General features: G+C 28.9%; 1 protein-coding gene across 2 annotated transcripts; it reads right to left on the bottom strand.

Annotated features, from left to right (window-relative positions):
• Positions 1-13,996: 13,996 nt before the first annotated feature.
• On the bottom strand, positions 13,997-19,452 carry LOC114190102 (probable protein S-acyltransferase 15). Of its 2 annotated transcripts, XM_028078870.1 has the most exons (7): positions 19,144-19,452; positions 18,438-18,530; positions 18,234-18,335; positions 18,086-18,157; positions 14,857-14,955; positions 14,680-14,775; positions 13,997-14,582 (listed from the first exon to the last, which is right to left on the bottom strand). In XM_028078870.1, exons 1-7 carry the CDS (start codon positions 19,396-19,398, stop codon positions 14,487-14,489), a joined length of 813 nt encoding a protein of 270 aa, XP_027934671.1. In that variant the 5' UTR covers positions 19,399-19,452; the 3' UTR covers positions 13,997-14,486. The 2 variants fall into 2 exon arrangements, with proteins under 2 accessions (XP_027934671.1, XP_027934672.1); XM_028078871.1 differs by lacking the exon at positions 18,234-18,335.
• Positions 19,453-19,760: the final 308 nt, after the last annotated feature.

Genomic DNA, 19,760 nt, shown 5'->3' with positions numbered 1-19,760 from the left:
TAAAGTTTTGTCTAATTGATATATACATGGACTTATATTTATTAATGTATATTATATTTGAATATTTGTATACTCTTGTAACATATAGTGATGTGTATGTTCATACCCAATATGGTATAGACACTTTTTCATAAGTGTGTGATAAGAGATAGATAAAACATTGTTTTTCCAATGGTCACATTATTAAATGATGAATCTATTAATGAAAAGAAGATTTTATTGTTTTGTTGGTCTAAATCAAGTATATCAACTAATGAGACAATAAAAAAATAAGGTAGGTTCTTCCACAACTATGATGATAAGTTTTGGACAAATAACTACTGCCTTTAGATCATGAAGTATATGACTTGGAAACCAAAAAAACTTTGGTTTGCAAATTATAAACAAATATTTCTTTTTCTCCTCTCATTTTCAAACAAACATAACCTAATAATCAATTATAAAGTGATGACAAATATATTTTTTATAAGATTCACAAATTAAAGTCAACTTAAAATATGATAACATTTGTTTTTTAACTATCTAATTTATTTTTCACAAGCGACTCACAATGCTTTTTAATTTAATTTTTACTTGCTCCAAAACATTATTACCAAGACGAAACAACCAAAGAATTTACCTTTTAAAAATAATTATTTTAACAAATTAGAGCTGTCAAAATAGGTTGGAATCTGCAAGTCAACCCGGCTTACCACGAGTTCGGGTCGGGTTGGGTTGAAATTTTCTTACAAATTTCAATACGGGTTGATTTTTGACCCGGCTCATCTAGAACCCGACTCATCCGGGTTGAACCCGTGGTGAGCCGGATTGGCTCACCAACCTGCAGATAAAAGGGTCACACAAGTATTTTTTTATTAAGTTGGACTTTACATTTGGGTCATGTTAGGTTGTTTTTTTAGCCAACACATAAATAATTTGAATTTTTTTATTTTGGTTTGTATTTGGATTGTATTAGAGTTTATTTAAATTTTAATAGAATTACAATTTAGTTTTGACTGAAAAAATATAAAAAAATATTTTTTTTAATTAAGTGAACTCGTGAGTCAACCTGTGGTGGGCCGGACCGGGTTCGAATTTTTTTGGCTCGCTTAAAAGTGAGCCAAGTTGGATTGACTCACTAAATCATTAACCCGCTGTGAGTCGAGTCGGGTCGGGCCGAATTATCCGTTTTAACAGCTCTATAAAAAACTAACTAAAATCCAAAAGAAGCATATGCTCACTCATTGTACACAAATTATGGCTTCATAATATTATGTTGGAAGAGATGCTTTAGAATATTCCGAGAGTATGTTTTGTTAATGGATAAAGTGAGACATCATATAAAGGAATCAACCATGCCTTTTAATACTAATTTAAAAATTCCACAAGTTATTATTATATGCACCAATATCTTCATCATACATCTAAATCAAAGATAGCAAATTTTACTCCGTAAATTATTGAAAGATGAGCCGAAGCATGTGATGGAGTGTTGTTGTTTGATCCCAAAAGAAACAACAAAGCATGATAAAACATCAAACATGTGGTCTTCCTGTGAACAACGTTCCAAACAATAACCAGTACGTAACCTAACCTTATTCACCAAACATACATGTTCACGTTCATCACCAAATCAAGGTTCAGTCAGCATCACAATGTTGAAAGTTTAGGAACTTTGTTTACAAATTTAAACATGATATTATATAATTTACAGATACAAGTTTTACTCAGAACTTTGATATATTTTACAAATATCCAATATCTTAATCATTTTTATGTTTCTGATATTCCTGAGAATGCGTTCAATGTAGCAGTTAATTTGGTTAATTATTTTGATGTTTTGAATGAATTATTGGAAACTTACGCTTTCGATTTTCCGCTTCTCTGAAACAGACGTTAAGGATTATGGTATATCGTACGTGTTGTCTCTGAAATAATTAATGTGAATGAACGTGTGTGGAGACATTCACATTAACTATACTTCAGATCCATGTCAAAACAGATCCGACAATTATATATTATAACCTGATAAATTTATATAATTATTTGATATTCATTGTTTTTTTCACAAATACGAATATTTTTAACAATTACATCATTTTAAAAAAAGGTATTAAAATATCACTTTTCAACTGGATACTACTTTTTCCTTTAAAAAGTGCAATGTTTGTCTTGTCATTATCTTCATTTATTCTCTGGAAAATCCTATGCTACTTTTACATTTAATTTACTTTTACACCGTCATTGTCATTTGATTTTGACAAAAAATATTAACCAATGATATCATTATTGCATACAATAGTTCCAATCATAACTTTTTTAATCATAGTGATATATGCCTTTTTCCGTATTTAATTTATGATTTTACAGTAAGGAATATTTGTCGTGTTTAGAAAGCTTAAAACTTGAATTTTTAAAAAATGGTTATGTTTATGTTTATTTTAGTTGTTTAAATATGCAAGTTTCAGATCTTTTAGAGATATTATTTTTCTAAAATAATCTCACATATTGTTGATAAGATGCTTTGTCATACTTCTGAATTATTAGCGTGTGTGTGTGTATATATATATATATATATATATATAGAGAGAGAGAGAGAGAGAGAGAGAGAGAGAGAGAGAGAGAGAAACTTTTTTTTTTAAATTCATAATAATAATGTTATTTAATTACTTAATCATTATTTTAAAATTCATTATAATAATAATAATTTTAATTGACTGTGTAACCTTCTTACACTAATGATATGTACATTAAATTATGCATAGAGAAGGATAACAAGATGATGAGTTAGATAAATCTACTTTGGTTTTAATTAATTCGTTTTAATTTATCAAAAAGTTAATTTATTCTTATTCGTTTAATGAAAATTCAATTAAGTTCATCCATTAATTTTATTGGATATCAATCCATTTAAAAGAAATTAATTACGAAAATGTAATCAAACTAATTTTGATCCGTTCCATATGTTAATAAAGGGATTCATTAAATTTAAAAAATAATAGATAAATCATTGGCAACAATTATTAAAAACAGAAATTTTTAATTGTTTGTAAAACATATGGTAGGTGGAACAGTTCCATGATGTTACATTGAACTTAGACACCATACATACCATGCCACGTTCAAATTGCTTCTATTTTGGAACTAGTTAACCTTTTCATAATTTCTAGCAAATTCTTTTGTCTAGACAAACAACGTGATTGTTATACTTACTACGACTATTATTATACGTCACTTTAGATATTTAGTTTATATCAAAATATTTATCATATTTTAAAACAATATAAGATGTCAAGTTTTAATAATATCAATAGTATTATTGTTAAAAACATATATAATAATTTGAGTGATTATTAGTTTTTAAATGCTCTTTCAGATCTACAGTTATTTCATAATGTATATTTTATTCTCTAACTTGCTGTTCATTTGTAGTGGTGGATTGTAGTGCCTCATTTTGTATAAAAAAAATGACATAATGATAACATGAATTTGGTTATCATGGTATTAAAGAAGAGAACTTTGAATTATTTAAATTAATTCGGCCATATATAAAGATAAAATTTTAACCATTTATATAGTTGGAAAAACTACATAATCGATTAAGAACATTACTTTTTTTATTTCTAAGAATCATCTATTATCAAAGAAATAAGGTCAATACAAGGAACAAAAGAATATAACGTGGAAACTCGAGGAAAAACAATGACATGTTGTCTAATGCATACCAATAAGAGAATAACACAATAACATCCTAGTTTATCTTAGGTGACGTAAGACTTTTTAAGACATATTATTTTCATCAACCCAACAATCTTCATCATGATTAAAATAAACACATATTCATTGATCTTCACTGTCAATACCGTCATTGGAGATCAGACATCCACCCAACACGCGTCACCTGAGAAGCCATTATTGCATCTCGCAATTTTCACCCGCCTCATCAGAGTCAGACACAACGCATATCCACAAACACAACAACCCAGATCCACAAGCTACATTGTATGAACAATTGAAGCAAATTTGTAAACCGCATAGCACTTCCTTCATGCACATATCGCAACTCGCGACTCACACAAATAAGATCTCTATTGTGCTTCACTCAGCGAGTCACACGAGCACAAACAATGACCTCCTATACAAATACAGAAGCACACTCGCCAAACAACGCAAACTCCACTACAGATCAACGCAACTCACAGTTCATGCACTTCCACAAACCCTATTACAAATTCACTGTGTCAATACGAAACTAATATTTGTAACTGGTTTAATAATAAACCCACAACAGGTTACACATTAGGTACAACAAATAATAAATCTCATTTAGAAAACTCTAAATAACTTTGATATTATATTAAGTCACGAACTTTAAATATAATATAAATTTGGATTTTAAAGTAAGATTTACATATATTGAAATTTGTCCTTGTCAATATCATATATTTATTAATAATGAACTATAGAGCTGTCTATTTTTTCAATTAAAATATAGTATAATTTTTGTGAACCAAATCACAGTAGTTGGTAAAGCGATTTAAGTCTATAACTTAAATTTTATTTTTAATGTTAGAATTAAAATGTATTTAAAACGACAAATATTATGTTTATATTGTGCAAATAGTTAGAGTACATGACTATAATTATTAATTGAATTGGGTTTTATTTTGACTCATCTGATTAGAAACGTACAAAGTAATAGGGTGTTAATATTTTTCTTTTGTAGATCTAGACTAATATGCAATAGGACAGTGAAGACAAAAGTTAAACGGTAGCCGATGTAACAACAATGGCATGAACTATGGAAGTGTTCAATGATATAGATCTAGTCAAATATACAAACTACAATAATTGCCCTAAAATATCAATATCTGAACAAACCTAAAATCTATAAAATCGAAAACTAACTATTTTTTTCATTGAATTTTATTAGGTTACAAATCTTGTATGGAGAACATAAAGATTAAAGATAAATTATTTATAAAATAATTAATTTTTAAAATAATAATTAAAAATAAAACTGAAATAACAAAATATACACATAAAAGGTATCATCAATACATCGTTATAGATGCATCAACTCGTATAATGGATGATAACTTTATGAAAGATGAGTAATAACTTTAACATATATAACTAATTAATTTGAAGTGTGAAAGGGAAAAAAGAACATGATAAACACATGATCTCAAATGGGAATCATACCGAATAAAAGTATTGCAAATAGTTGTATTTATGTCAGGGAAAACATTATTATAAGACATGCATACAAAAGCAAAATATTGCTTTTAACCTATGGTAAGGAAAAAACATTACAAGACATGTGCACGTTATCATGAAAAATACTGTATTAGTTTTCAAAGTTGACAACCTTTCATCTTTCTTCATTGAAGAAAAAAAATGATTTTTATGCATAAACAATTATTTTTTATTCTTGTCTCTCTTTTTTGGTTGATATATAAATGCAAGTTATCTTCATCACAATCTTTGATTTATACTTGCTTTTTATCTATAAAAAGATTGGCAATAAGGTTTTTTTCTTTTGGATTGTATCATTTAAATCCATTTCTGCACTTGGTATGATATAACTGATGAAGTCGTTGATTTTTTATTTATTTTTTATTTCTTGTTAAAACAAAACATAATGAATGAATGATATACATGTGGCCAAGCTTGATTTAAAAATGAAAATAATAATAATAAAAAATAATGACAATGGTGATGATTCCCAATTCTGTTTGGCTACAGAAGATTTTGTCTTCGGCCTTAAAAACAAAAAAAGAAAAAAAAAATGGCAGAACCGTAATAAGATACTGTGTTTAACTCGACCAAGATGCAATGACATTATTATATTAATTTTGTAGAATTGGGACATGCTTATCCAGATGTCAGAATCGACCACTAAGACACACCTTCTTCCTCAATAATCAATAATCAATCACTTGGCAACACCAACTATGCATGCAAGACTATTTATTCCTCTCTAAAATAATAGCATTGTCATATTTCACATTCACAAAATATATAAATACAAATTTCTCTTTGTCTCATTAGTGTCTTGTAAGAAAAAGTTCCAAATAGGTATTATTTTAATAGCCTTGTCAATTTTCTTTTCCTCTCTCTTTTTGGAAGGTATATACATACACCATCATCACACCTTACATATGCCATTGGTATTTCATATTTGTCTGTCTATGTATATTAAAAACATAGAGCTCTTATTAGGGGGCGATTCTATTACTGTTGGCAAATGTCTATATTTACTACTAGTGATATTTGAATAAATCTTCTATATAAAAAATTATGACAGTTATGAATATAAAAATAAGGTTAAAGGTTTATGTAAGAATTATGACTATTTGAAATATAAGAATAAGTTTAAAGTTTTCTATAAAATTCTATTAAATTGAAATAAATAAAAATTGAATAACATATAAAAGAAGAACATGTGAATATTCTCCGGAGAAGAATATCTAATTAACAATTAATTTTAATAATCAAAAGTTATTAGTCATTATAGTAACCAATTTAGATACTAATTTAAAAAAAAATTGTTAGTTACTATTATAGTCAGTGTTATGAATAAAATATTATAATTGGTCGCTAAATTGGTTACTAATTAATTAGAGACTAAGTTAGAAATATTTTTTTCTGAATGGTAATAATAAAAAGTCAAGGGAAACTTTGAAGTTAGGTTCTTCATCAATTTAAAAATTATACACTTAGATTCCTAATATGATAAATTTAAAAGCTTTGTATTTAGGCCCATGAAAAAATTTTCAATTAGGTCCCTGTTAAATTTAGAAACTTTGTAGTTCGATCCCTGATAAATTTATAAATTTTGCAGGTAGGTCCCTAATAAATTTAAAAATGTTGCAGTTAGATCCTTGATAAATTTACTTTGCAGATAGTTGCCTAATAAATTTAAAAGCTTTGCATGTAAGTCATTTATAAATTTAAAATCTTTGCAGTTAGGTCTTTACTAGATTCAAAAACTTATTCGGGTAGGTCCATGATAAATTTAAAATGTTTGCAGGTAGGTGCATGATAAATTTAAAAACTTTGTAGGTAGGTCCATCATAAATTTATAGACTTTGTATGTAGGTCCCTCATAAATTAAAAAACTTTGAAGGTAGGTCCTTCATAAATTTAGAAACTTTGCACGTAGGTCTCTGATAAATTTAAAAACTTTACACGTAAATCCCTGATAAATTTAAAAATTTTGCAGTTAGGTCCCTTAAAAATTTAAAAATCTTTGCATGTAAGTCCCTGATAAATATACAAACTTGTGTGTCAGTCCCTAACAAATTTTAAAATTTTCAATTGGTCCATAACAAATTTAAAATTTTCAATTAGGTTCTGATAAGTCTAGAAACATTATAGTTAGGTCCTTGATAAAGTTAGAAACTTTGCAGTTAGGTCCATATTGAATTTAAAAACTTTGCAGGTAGGTTTCTGATAAATTTAAAAAAAAAATTATGTCCCTGATAAATTTAAAAATATTATAGGTAGGTCCCTAATAAATTTAAAAATTTTGTTGTTAGGTCCCTGATAAATGTAAAAATTTTGCAGGTAGGTCCCTCATAAATTTGAAAACTTTTTCCGATAAGTCCCTCATAAATTTAAAAAATTTACGGGTAGGTCCCTGATAAATTTATAAACTTCTTAGGTAGGCCCCTTATAAATTTAAAATTTTTTAATTAATTTTAAAGTTTTCAATTAGTCCATAATAAATTTTAAAATTTTCAATTAGGTCTTTGATAAATTTAGAATGTTTGTTGTTAGGTCCCTGATATTTTGAAAAACTTTTCACTTAGGTTGATAATAAATTTATAATTTTGCATTTAGATAAACTCTAATAAATTTAAAAACTTTGTAATTAGGTCCAAGATAAATTTATAAACTTTGGACGTAGATAGAATTCTGATAAATTTAAAAACTTTGCAGGTAGGTCCCTCATAAATTTAAAAACTTTGCAAGTATTTCTCTGATAAATTTAAAAACTTTGTAGGTAGGTTCCTTATAAATTTAAAGACTTTACAGGTAGATCGCTCATTAATTAAAAAATTTTGCATGTAGGTCTTTGATAAATTTACAAACTTTACAGGTAGGTCCTTGATAAATTTAAATATTTTGTAGGTAAGTCCCTATAAAATTTGAAAACTTTACAGGTATCTCTACGTTAAATTTAAAAGTTTTCAATTAGGTCCTTGTTAAATTTAAAAACATTGTGGTTTGGTCCTTGATAAATTTATAAATTTTCAAGTAGGTCCCTAATTAATTAAAAAAAAAATTTGTTAGATCTTTGATAAATTTAAAAAATTTGAATGTAAGTCCCTCATAAATTTAGAAGCATTGCAGGTAACTCCTTGATAAATTTAAAAATTTTTCAGTTAGATCCCTGATAAATTTAAAAACTTTTTTAGGTAGGCTCCTGATAAATTTAAAAAGTTTTTGGGTATCCTGATGAATTTAAAAACTTTGCAAGTAGGTACATGATAAGTTTAAAAACTTTGTAGATTAGTCCCTGATAAATTTAAAAACTATGCAGTTAGGTTCCTGATATGATAAATTTAAAAGTTTTGCATCTAAGTCCCTGACAAATTTAAAAACTTTGCAAGTAGGTCCCTTATAAATTTAAAAACTTTGCATGTACGTCCCTGATAAATTCAAAAACTTTATAGGTAAATCCGTAATAAATTTTAAAACTTTACGGATAGGTCTTTGATAAATTTAAAAATTTTACGGGTAGATCCATCATAACTTTATAGACTTTGCATGTAGGTCTCTTATAAATTAAAAAAAAATTTACATGTAGGTCCCTCATAAATTAAAAAACTTTGCATGTAGGTCCCTAATAAATTTACAAACTTTATAGGTAGATCCCTGATAAATTTCAAAATTTTCAATTAGTCCGTGACAAATTTACAAATTTTCAATTAGGTTTGTGATTAGTTTAGAAACTTTATAGTTAGGTCCTTCATAAATTTAGAAACTTTGTAGTTAGGTTCATGATAAATTCAAAAACTTTACATGTAGGTGTATGATAAATTTAAAAGTTTTGACGTTAGGTCACTATAAATTTAAAAACTTTTTCGGGTAGATCCCTACTAAATTTAAAAAGTTTGTGGGTAGGTCCCTCATAAATTTAAAAAACTTTACAGGTACGTCCATGATAAATTTAAAAATTTTGTAGATAGGTCCATGATAAACTTAAAAACTTTGCTTCTGAGTCCCTGATCAAGTTTAAAACTTTGCAGGTAGGTTCTTGATAAATTTTAAAACTTTGCAGGTAGGTCCCTGATATATTTAAACTTTTTTTCTATGGATATCCCCATAGAAAAAATTCATCACCATACCCAAACCCAACAGGTATCAAACTTTTGTCTCATCCCACTTCCACCAAGTAACGAGTATAATCTCATACACATACCCGTACCCGTTTTCTTATTACCTCAATATTAATTTTAATTAATTTTTATAAAATAATAAAAAAGTATGGTAAAAGAAACATAATATTATCAAATATTCAATATTACGACGATGGTTGTTTCTTGGAGATCAAATACATTGAAATAAATTATAATTGTTTACATTTTAGAATAGAATACCAAATAAAATTTCATGAGAACCAAAACATTTATTAAATTTGCAAACATTAATGAAACCTAGTTGATAAAATTTTAAAATATTTTCAAAAAAATATAAAAGGAAAACAAATATTCAAATTAAAATATATTTTAAATGTTTGTTTATTTCATTTTTTTAAATTCTAAAGAATCTTTTTTTTATACACTAATAAAAGTTATAATACATCACTTGATCAAAATGATGCAAAGAACAAATAATAAACATAATAATAAAATTTTAACATAGATCTTTTATCTTTGAAACTCCAATATATGTTGAATGGTGATAAAAAATATTCATGGCAATTACATTAAATTTTTATATTGTAGTAAATAAAAATTATTTATACAATTATAGTGAAAATATTATAATATAATTGATAATGAGTTTAGAAAATAAAAAATAATTAGATAAAATATAACGAAATAATATTCTACATGATGAAAATAAGCAACAAATAAAAATATTAAAAAGTTAACAAATGTTTAGAAATAATTTAAGAGATTATTGAAAGAAATCTCACAACGGAAAACAAATGTATACTTAAGGGTATGATAAAATGAAAAATGTTTTAGACATCTAAGAAAACTTTTCAAATATCAACATATATACTCAATGGTTGAGAAATAACAAAAATTATTTTAGTGAAACAAAAAAGTTCTTTAAATGAAACAAAAATTAATAATAATAAGGAATTTTTTTTATATTACTTAGTAAATGAACGGTTTGTGATATTAAACACTTAAATTGAGAGTATTAAACATTCTTATGTAAAAGGAAAATATACAATAAATAAAAATATTAAAAAATAATAGAAATATTCAAATGTGAGACATAAATGTTTTTAATTAACATACATCATTTTAACATCTTAACATTAATTACATAAAAGTTATGATAAGATGAAAAATAGAGTGACGAATATTTTAATAATTTAAACGGGGACGAATATTATGGCGGGAATATGTACATCCCCATACTCATTCTCATACCCAATTGAAAAAGTCGGGGATTCCGATCAAAACGGGGACGAATTTGGACAATACACACGGAAACGACTTTATTTGTCATCTCTAATTATTACTTATTCAAAATATAATTAAAATCGTTTAATCTTATGTTATTATTACTATGATTTTTAATTTTTTTTATATAAATTACTATACATATATGCAAGATTTTTTTTTCGGAGTTAATGCATAGGTCTTTTTCTTCTTAATAATTATACAATTCAAGTATAATGAGACTCTTAGGAATCTAAATGTAAGTTTATTTCTCAGCTTCAATAAAAATAAAAGAGTGGAGTATCCTAAAAATTCATAAATCTATTATTTGAAGGTATTGTGTTGAGAATGAGGTTAATCCCTTATATTATTGGGCTCAGGTTTTATTGTTAAGTATGCGTTTAGTTTCTTAACTTTGATTCAAAATTAAAATTTGTCCATGTCCGAAATTTCGATACATTTTAGTCCCTAAACTTTAAAAATGAATGAATATAGTTCTTTTAACCCAAATATGTTAATTTTTTTGTGTCGAACACATTTTTCAGTAGATAATGTGTCAAATGGTGTAAACAACTTCAATACTAACATGAAACGCACTTAACAAAAATTAACGTAATTAGATTATAAGGACTATATTCATTCATTTTTAAAGTTTAAAAATCAAAATATATCAAAATTTTAAATAAAAACAAATTTTAATTTTAATTTAAAGTTCAAACACTAAAAATATATTTAACTTTTTTATATCTTATAATAACCAAATATATGAGACCTTTTGAGATAAAATATAACATTTCCTGTAGGCATTTAGGCGATGAGATTAATCGATCAGAAATGCATTATAACAAATTTAAATTGGATTGGTTTAAATTGGATTGAGTTGATTGGTCTGAATTATGAAGTTTTTCTCAGATAATGAATGATGACGTGTGGGTGCTCATGTCAATATTATATTCAGCCGAAACTGTTTTGTTAATGTAAAGTTTCAATCACTTTATACATCACACATGATTGCGCATAAAGGACAAATAATTCAACCTTTTTTACCCTATAGTTTTAAATCTTCTCCCAAGTGACATTTTTATAAACAACTTTTCTAATTATCAAAGAACAAAGTAATACTATTTTATATTTTAAAAATATTATATTTTTATTTGCTGATAGTGATAAGAAGATTATTAAATAATAATTATAAGAAAACGTATCATTACTTTTGTGAACACAATTTCAGAGTACAGTTACCTCAGTGGTTGTGCAAGGGCTTCTTCAAGTCAATAAGAGGTTTCTTGAGGGTTTTAGGAGATTGTGGAATGTGGATATCCCTATCTTTTATGATTTAATTAGTTAGAGTGGCCATTCATGAACTATAGTGATTCAATAATCTTATCCCTTCATTTAAATAAATATTTGTTGGAAATCTTATGTTGATTAGTCATAAGCCTATATTAGTATATATAAGTATCACAAATTTAATTTTATAAGTTAATTTTATAGGATTGAGTTAGCTTAAAGTTTATTCCTTAACATGATATGAGAGTCATGAGTTATGGTCTATTTTAGCGAAATTTATCATTTGTTAGGTCTATTGTACCATCCGTTATCGAGAAATTTATTGTTTGTTGAGAATATTGTGTCATCCACTATTGGATCACCCACGAGATATATATATTTCGGTATGAGGAGGGTGTGTTGAAAGGTCTATATTAACTAGTAATAAAATCAATTTAGAGTATAAAAGTTAGTATATCGTCTTACGAACTAATTATGTAAGACTCTGTTAGGTTTAAAGTCCACCACTTAACAATATTTTTTTGTTATTCAAATAAATATTTGTTATTAACAATGAAGTGATAAAAAATTTGTTACCGAGATATATTGTGGATAAAATATAAAATGAATCTATTTGTTGATGATATCCAATTTTTAATATTAATGAATTTCGTGGATATTAAAATAAAATCAAGTAACCAAAATAAACGTATTAATAAAATAAGTGTTAATAATTGAAGAATTATTTACAATTTAGTGTTATATATTTATATTGTTAATACGACATCCAGGAAGTTTAGGATTTCTATTCAAACATTGATGCTATATCGTTAAGAAAATTTTATAATTTTATAAAATAATATGTTACATCACTAAGTTAATAATAAGAGCTTAATAAAAAATTAAATTTACTAAATAATCCTAAGAAAACTATGAGGAACTTAAAATGTAATTAGACGAAAGAAAAATTATAAACAGGATCCTTTTTATTTAATGCACTATATTATTAAGATCTTTCGTTCTATCTTTTCAGAATTTTATCCATCATGACCATTTGGACTTTTACATTGTCCAATTATATTCCATAACTGGTTGAAACAAACATGATGTTCTGACTGCAAAACTTTCTCCATTTTCTTTTCTGTCCCCTTCTGAGGGCCCTTAGTTTTATGAACATCAAGTATTCTTCTGAATATTGTAACGGAATACTAATTTTTTTATTATATATTTATAATTAGGGTTAAAATAAGGCTCGGTTTACTTAGGAAAGGTGGCTTCTTCCTGCACCTCCACAACTTTCTTTTCGCACCTTCTTAATTTTATTTTTTCTGCTTTATCTTTTTAAATTGTATAACTTAAAAGTTCTTTTTTAACTTTCAGGTTATGGAATCAAAACCCTTTGTCTGGAAGACAAAAATGACTTTTTTTTTCTTAATTGTACATTCCGAAAGTCAAAATGACTTTTAAATTGTATAATCTAAAAATAAAAAATGATTTTTCCATTAAACAATCCAAAAGTCAAGTCATTTTTTACTTTCAGATTGTCCAATTTAAAATTCTCTTTTTTCTAAGGAAAAAGAGACTTTCAAATTATATAATCCAAAAGAGGGAAAATGAAAAAAAAAAAAATATGGGGTGCAGGATGATGAAAACTATGGAGGTGCAGAAAGGAAGAAACTTCCTCTAGAAAATATATTCCGTATGTATGGTGACTGACTGGTATCAATGAAAATAATGAGAACAGACACTATTTTGTTTTTTTCAAATAATTTGTTTACTAGCATCATCATCAGCAAAGGAGACTTTATTAGTTGTCTAATATATCATAGGGAAAGTCTTCATATTTCAGTTGAACCAAAAGAAAAAGTAATGTAATTTAGTTATAAATGTAAAACCTCATGACAGCATTCCACAGATTATTTTAAAGCCAACTGCATGAAATATCCAAAATACACGACACAATTATATTCCTTCCCTTCATGAGGGAGGGTTTACTTTGTAAAAATGGGAATAATAGCAACGTCTTTGAACAAGTATTGATGGAAATAATTTTCACAATATGTATAGAAGTCACGATATAGCGACATGAAAAGAAAATATGTAGAAGACATACAAACTGAAGGTCATTAATACAGGAAATATAAAACTGAAGGTCATTTCTCAATAACATGAACAAAAAAGATACCGCAACTGCTATGGCTAAACCTACAAATGAAAAAAAATCTTGAAATTTTCCATTAACACTATCAGAAAACCTTTATGACATGCCTGCATTTATTCTAAATATGCCAAGACTCAACTCTGCTGTAAGGAATAAAATCAAAGAAAAATTGTGCTACCTGATTTACATCCTCTGATAAAGTTTCCATTTTCAACAATCGATGATGGAGCCTAGCTGGTGAAAGAGTGACATTGGAAAACAATTTTGGTAAAGATATCTATCAGCACATTGCATAACCTTGATTTTTCAAACCTTGCCAAAAGGACTAATTTCCTGGGTATCTAATTCAGATCAATGAGCTCTTAATTCAGGACTAATTCCTCACTTCAAGATCCATAGGTATCATCTGCTGTTAATTCAGGACTTGACCTCACCAGAAAGGCCTAAGAATTATCGCGTGGTGTCGGGAAGCTAACCCCTTCCTTTAGATGGCTTACCTCCGTGGGACACAACCATTTCAGCATGTTTGGACCTAAAATCTGGTGGAGAAACAGATGCACATATTGTTAGGCAAGAAACAGTATGAGTACATAGATGCAAATTAGTGGGAGTAAAGACCACAGTTTAGGGAGAGACCGAAGTAATGTTTCTGTATGCACCAATGTTGAATGGATGCCGGTAGCTCTGCCCAGACTTCATAGCCAGCCATTTTGCACGATTTCCTTCATGATACTGGGAAAAGGGCACAAAATGACATCTTCCATGACAGATAAAGACAGTATTTTAGTGGAGTACATTCAACTGAAAACCCACCTCTATGGTTGTCATATTATGAAGGACAAGGTAGACATGCCATCCAAAAAGAGTCAAAAGGGTTATGGTCAGGCCCACCATCATCGTTCCATACAAGACCTGAACACCACCATTTAATAAGTCTTATTGTTAGATTATGTTTTAAGAAAATTACAGAGTAATAAAACAAGAACAAGTTATTCATGTTCTCAGAATGTTTTCTCAACAGAAAGCCATGTAAAGCACCCATCATTTTCTAATACCAAGTTGCAAATTATAAGTTTATAATTATCAGAAAAGGGGGAAAATAAAACCAGGTTGCTTCATCATTTACTTGTGATGAAAATAACTGTGGATAGAGAAAGTAGTCTATCAAGAGACCACTTATTTAATGTGTTAAAGTATTTCACTCTCTGTGACGGTAGAGACCATATTTGCCACAAATTATATTAGGAAGCAAATTTAAGCTCAGACATGGACATCTCTTACATGAGACTCTACACATTTGGGGACAGCGAGTGACACAATAGGCTCAACAAACCTCGTTTGAGGAAACTATGATACTAAATTAGGAAGCGAGTTTAAGCCTAACTCATTCTCATAAAACCGGCTTGTAAGGTGAGGTTTGCTTTTATTTATATATTGTTAAATTGATCTTATCTCTTGTCGATGTGAGATCTCCAACAAATTAGAAGTACTAGAAAGAAGTATATGCGATGACTCTTTTGTCCTGCAAATGCTTGCTATTTGGATCCATGGGAATGTCTTCAAACAAGCATAAACTCGCCTAGGATATTGGAACACTAGTGGCAGATTGAGCCATCACAATACCTAGAAAATTCACAAGGTGAGCCAAATCCTTAGTCTTAAATTGGTAGATTCTTGCCTCATCTCAGCACATAATCAAGGTGACACCATCTCAAACAATCGAATAAATTACCTAACCTTGGGATGAGTGTCAATAGAGTATGAAATGGTTTGTCTCACAACAAACACCTGAGTGACACAAGCAGAAAATCAGTCTAGACTTCCCATGGGCAACAAATCGAAGTGGTTTCTCCCTATAAGCTCATGCATAATCCCCACGGAGAAAGGCAATCTATCCTTCCAGTTCCATACCCACCACAGGATTTCTATTGCACAGCTTCTGCACCAGAATCATCAATGTCCCCAGGTCTTGAGATTTTCCCCGTCACATCCAACTATCAATGTGGTTCCTCTACCTACTGTCACAAATCCTCTAGATGGGTTTGAAGATCCCTATTGGCCAAAATTATCGAGTCTTGTGGTCTCCCACAACCCTTATCTTAATTGAATCTTGTATCATTCTCTAGATCTAAGAACTCTAAGGCCAATTGGGACTGCAGAATTAACAAGAAACATGGATTTGACTTTATTAAAGAACTGAATTCCTGACTACACTCACTGTAAAGTGGGTCTAAAACTAATGTACCCCTCTGCCAAAGACTCCTCGCTATACAATGGTACAGCCGAGGATCACTATGCAGCATCATGCTTGCATAAGCAAAGTGTGTAAACTGTCTATATTGCAAATGAAATTCATACAGAAATTCCAAGAGACTCTAGACTCTCCTATCACATAAACAATCAGCAGTCTCAGTAAAAGCCCCTTTCCCAACTATAACAACTCTAACTAACTAACTAACTATTGGGTCAGTTTGGGACCCATCAGCCATTGCCCATCCCGTTTTCTTCCAACATAGATATGCCCAAAACAAGCCAAGAACAACATTACAAGAAATCATTAAAAGGGATGACACGCTGAATATATCCCATAGAATTTGGCTTTTAACCAAGTCAATGATCCCATGTAATCCGTGTAACCTACCTCACTTAGATAAGACTTAAAGGAGATTGCAATTTCAATTGGTTCGGTTTTATGGGAGAAAACCTACCTTATCCAATCATCGTGGTTTTTTCATTTCATCATTTGATCATTTTTTTTCTTTCAAAACTGATCCAATCCAATTTAAATCAGTTATTGAATCAATTTTCAGTTTTTCAAATTAAGAAAATAAATAAATTGTGACAATACACAACACAATCATTACATTGGAAAAATAATAAAATTTTGTGACACAATATACAATCCAATACTAATAAAGGAAATTACTAAAACGGGTGAAATGGTGAATAATATCCAATGATACTGTGTAATCCGTGTAACCTATCTCACTAAGAGAGATAAGACTTAAAGAAGCTCACAATTTGGACTGGATTAGTTTGGAGGGAAAAAAACCTATTCCAATCATTGTGGTTTTAGCTTTCATCATTTGATCAATTTTGCTTTTTTTTTAACCATATCTGGTCCAATCCAATTTAAATAAGTTTGAATTGGATTGATTTCCAGTTTTTTAAATAAATAAAAATGATGAAGTACACACATCAATAATCATATCCGAAGCATAATAAACCTTGTCTACACAATCCAATACCCATAATGAAATTATGCCAAGACAAACATAAAATTCCAATACGTGACATTATATGCTAAATAGTCCAAATTCTAAAATAGAAATTATGCTAAGCCAATCTTAAACACCATTACTAGTAGAAGGAAACACTAGACAAGCAGTAACAAAATTAGTAAATTAATCTGACACAGTACCAAAGTAAAATATAGGTGCAGTTCGATCTGGATCAGTTTTCCGTGGAAAAACTGAGGAGTAATCCCATCGAGATGAAATTCAATTTATGTGCCACCGTTGGTTCTTTCAGTTTATGATAATTTGGATCAATTGCTAACTTTGTGTAGTAGCTATTGCATTGGGATACTCTGTTAAGACTAGTGTGGTTGTTGTCAGAGTTACAACATAACCCCATTACGGTGCATGCAATATATATATATATATCAGGCAAGATGAAGAAAAAATGTGATTGAAGCAAATGAACGAAGGAAAGGTACAAGGGTTCTCTCAACTTAAGAGAATGCCTTAGCTTATAAGTGGAAGAAAAATGAAATTAGAATTATTTGCAATTGAATAAACTAGGAGACATGTAATAACATGAATAGATTACGAGTAACTGTGACGATTCCAGCATCTGAAATTAACTTAATTATTCAAAACGTAAAAAATGTGTTGAAAGATTTTGAAGAATGAACAGACTACAGCCTTTAGAAAGGATAAATATGTATAGCATACAAGTTTTTTTTTATATATTTGACAGGAGTACAAATTAATTGCATATATGTTAGAACATCTTTAAATAACAATAGCATTTAACTTACATAAAAGATCTTAAGAGAACTCCCTTTAATGAGGTCCCAGTCCTTCTGAAATACACAGCTTATAAATATGACCTGCACATTGTAAATGCTTATGTCAAATAAAAATCTATCCACAAAAGAATCAGCAGATGCCAGATTGAAAACTTACTGTAGCATAAATACTTGAAATGGTGGCATATAATACAAAAACAAAGAAAGCCTTATAATTCCAATAACCAACACAATTATTTATCCACAAGCAGTGATGATCCTACATCAAATTTAGCAACAAAAAAAAAGGTCAAAATAAATCCTTGTTTTGTGAACTGAAATGTTAAATCGAACTCAAAGTAACTTACAACAACTGACCTACCATTTTCAGAATACACCTTCTGCAAACTCGACAATGATGTGTCCTCGGAGGTTTGTACACAAAGCACTTGTCACATTTCTTCGGTGCTTCACTCTGCAGCAAGTTAATCAAGGAACTCAGCAACAGATCAAATAAAGTAGATCATCAATATGTAAGAAAAAATAACAATATCAACACCTTAATCTGTCATAAACACATCAACAACTTTACACAATGTAAAAGCAACACCTAAATCCTTGGCCACAAGAAATCACAATGAGTGAGAAGGTAATGCTAGAGAATCTAATATAATCTAATCTAATCCAATCCAATCATAAAAATTATAAAATTCAAATTTGGACCTAACTCATGCCCAAAAGTTCATTCATAATATATACATTATTTTGGTCATATTACTACTCAACTGGGATCTCCCACAAGAAGATATACACAAGATCAAAAAGCCATACGTTAAACACAATAAACTATTCAATAATCATAAACAACAGCTAATTTGAAGCACCTGCAGCATTGATCATTGACGATTCACAAATAAACCAAAATTCAGAGAAATTCACTTCAATTTCCTACTCAATTCACGCAAGGGACACAAAGAAGCTACAGGTTTAAAGACATAGATCGTATTCCGAAGCAGCAAATGTAAACGCAAAGCATCCCCAGGATTCATTCAACACATACCCATTGTATAGATGCGAGAAAAGCTTACATCTTTGGAGAATTCAACATCTGGGGCATAGGAAGAAGGCACGTGACCGGGATCAGTGAAAACGCAGGAAAAGAAAGAGAAAAGGGAGAGAAACGCAAAGAGAGAGAAGAGATAGGCATTCAAAGTGGCAGGGGAACTCTGCAAATTGAGCCAGTCATGGAGGAAGACGAAGATTGAACTGTAATACACAAAACACATTAACGAAAACACTGCCAACACCGGCACAGATAGAAACCTTTTGCCCTTTGTCGACATGGAGAAGAGAACCCCTTCTTGCCACTCGATTTACTCTACACTTCATGTAAAAAATACTATTAGTAGCTGAAAATGTAATCTTTAACATAAACTATACTTTCCTGTCATTTTTTCATGTTATTTCTTATTTTACATTTCTATACACTTTTTTATTGTAAAAAAAACTACTAGTTTTTTTCTTGGTTACATAATGTAAAAATTATTTGGAAGCATATATATATATATATATATATATATATATATATATTCACTTTTTTCATTAACAGTGTAACAATGTAAAAAAAAATGCTGTTGGGAATAAGCTTTTTCTTAAAGAGATATTTTGTGAAAATATATTTCGCTAGCTTCTTAAAAATGGTAAG

Source organism: Vigna unguiculata, chromosome 7 (assembly GCF_004118075.2).
Source record: "Vigna unguiculata cultivar IT97K-499-35 chromosome 7, ASM411807v1, whole genome shotgun sequence".
Classification (NCBI taxonomy): domain Eukaryota; kingdom Viridiplantae; phylum Streptophyta; class Magnoliopsida; order Fabales; family Fabaceae; genus Vigna; species Vigna unguiculata.
The sequence above is the reverse complement of the archived record's forward strand: the minus strand, read 5'-3'. Positions and strand labels throughout refer to the sequence as shown.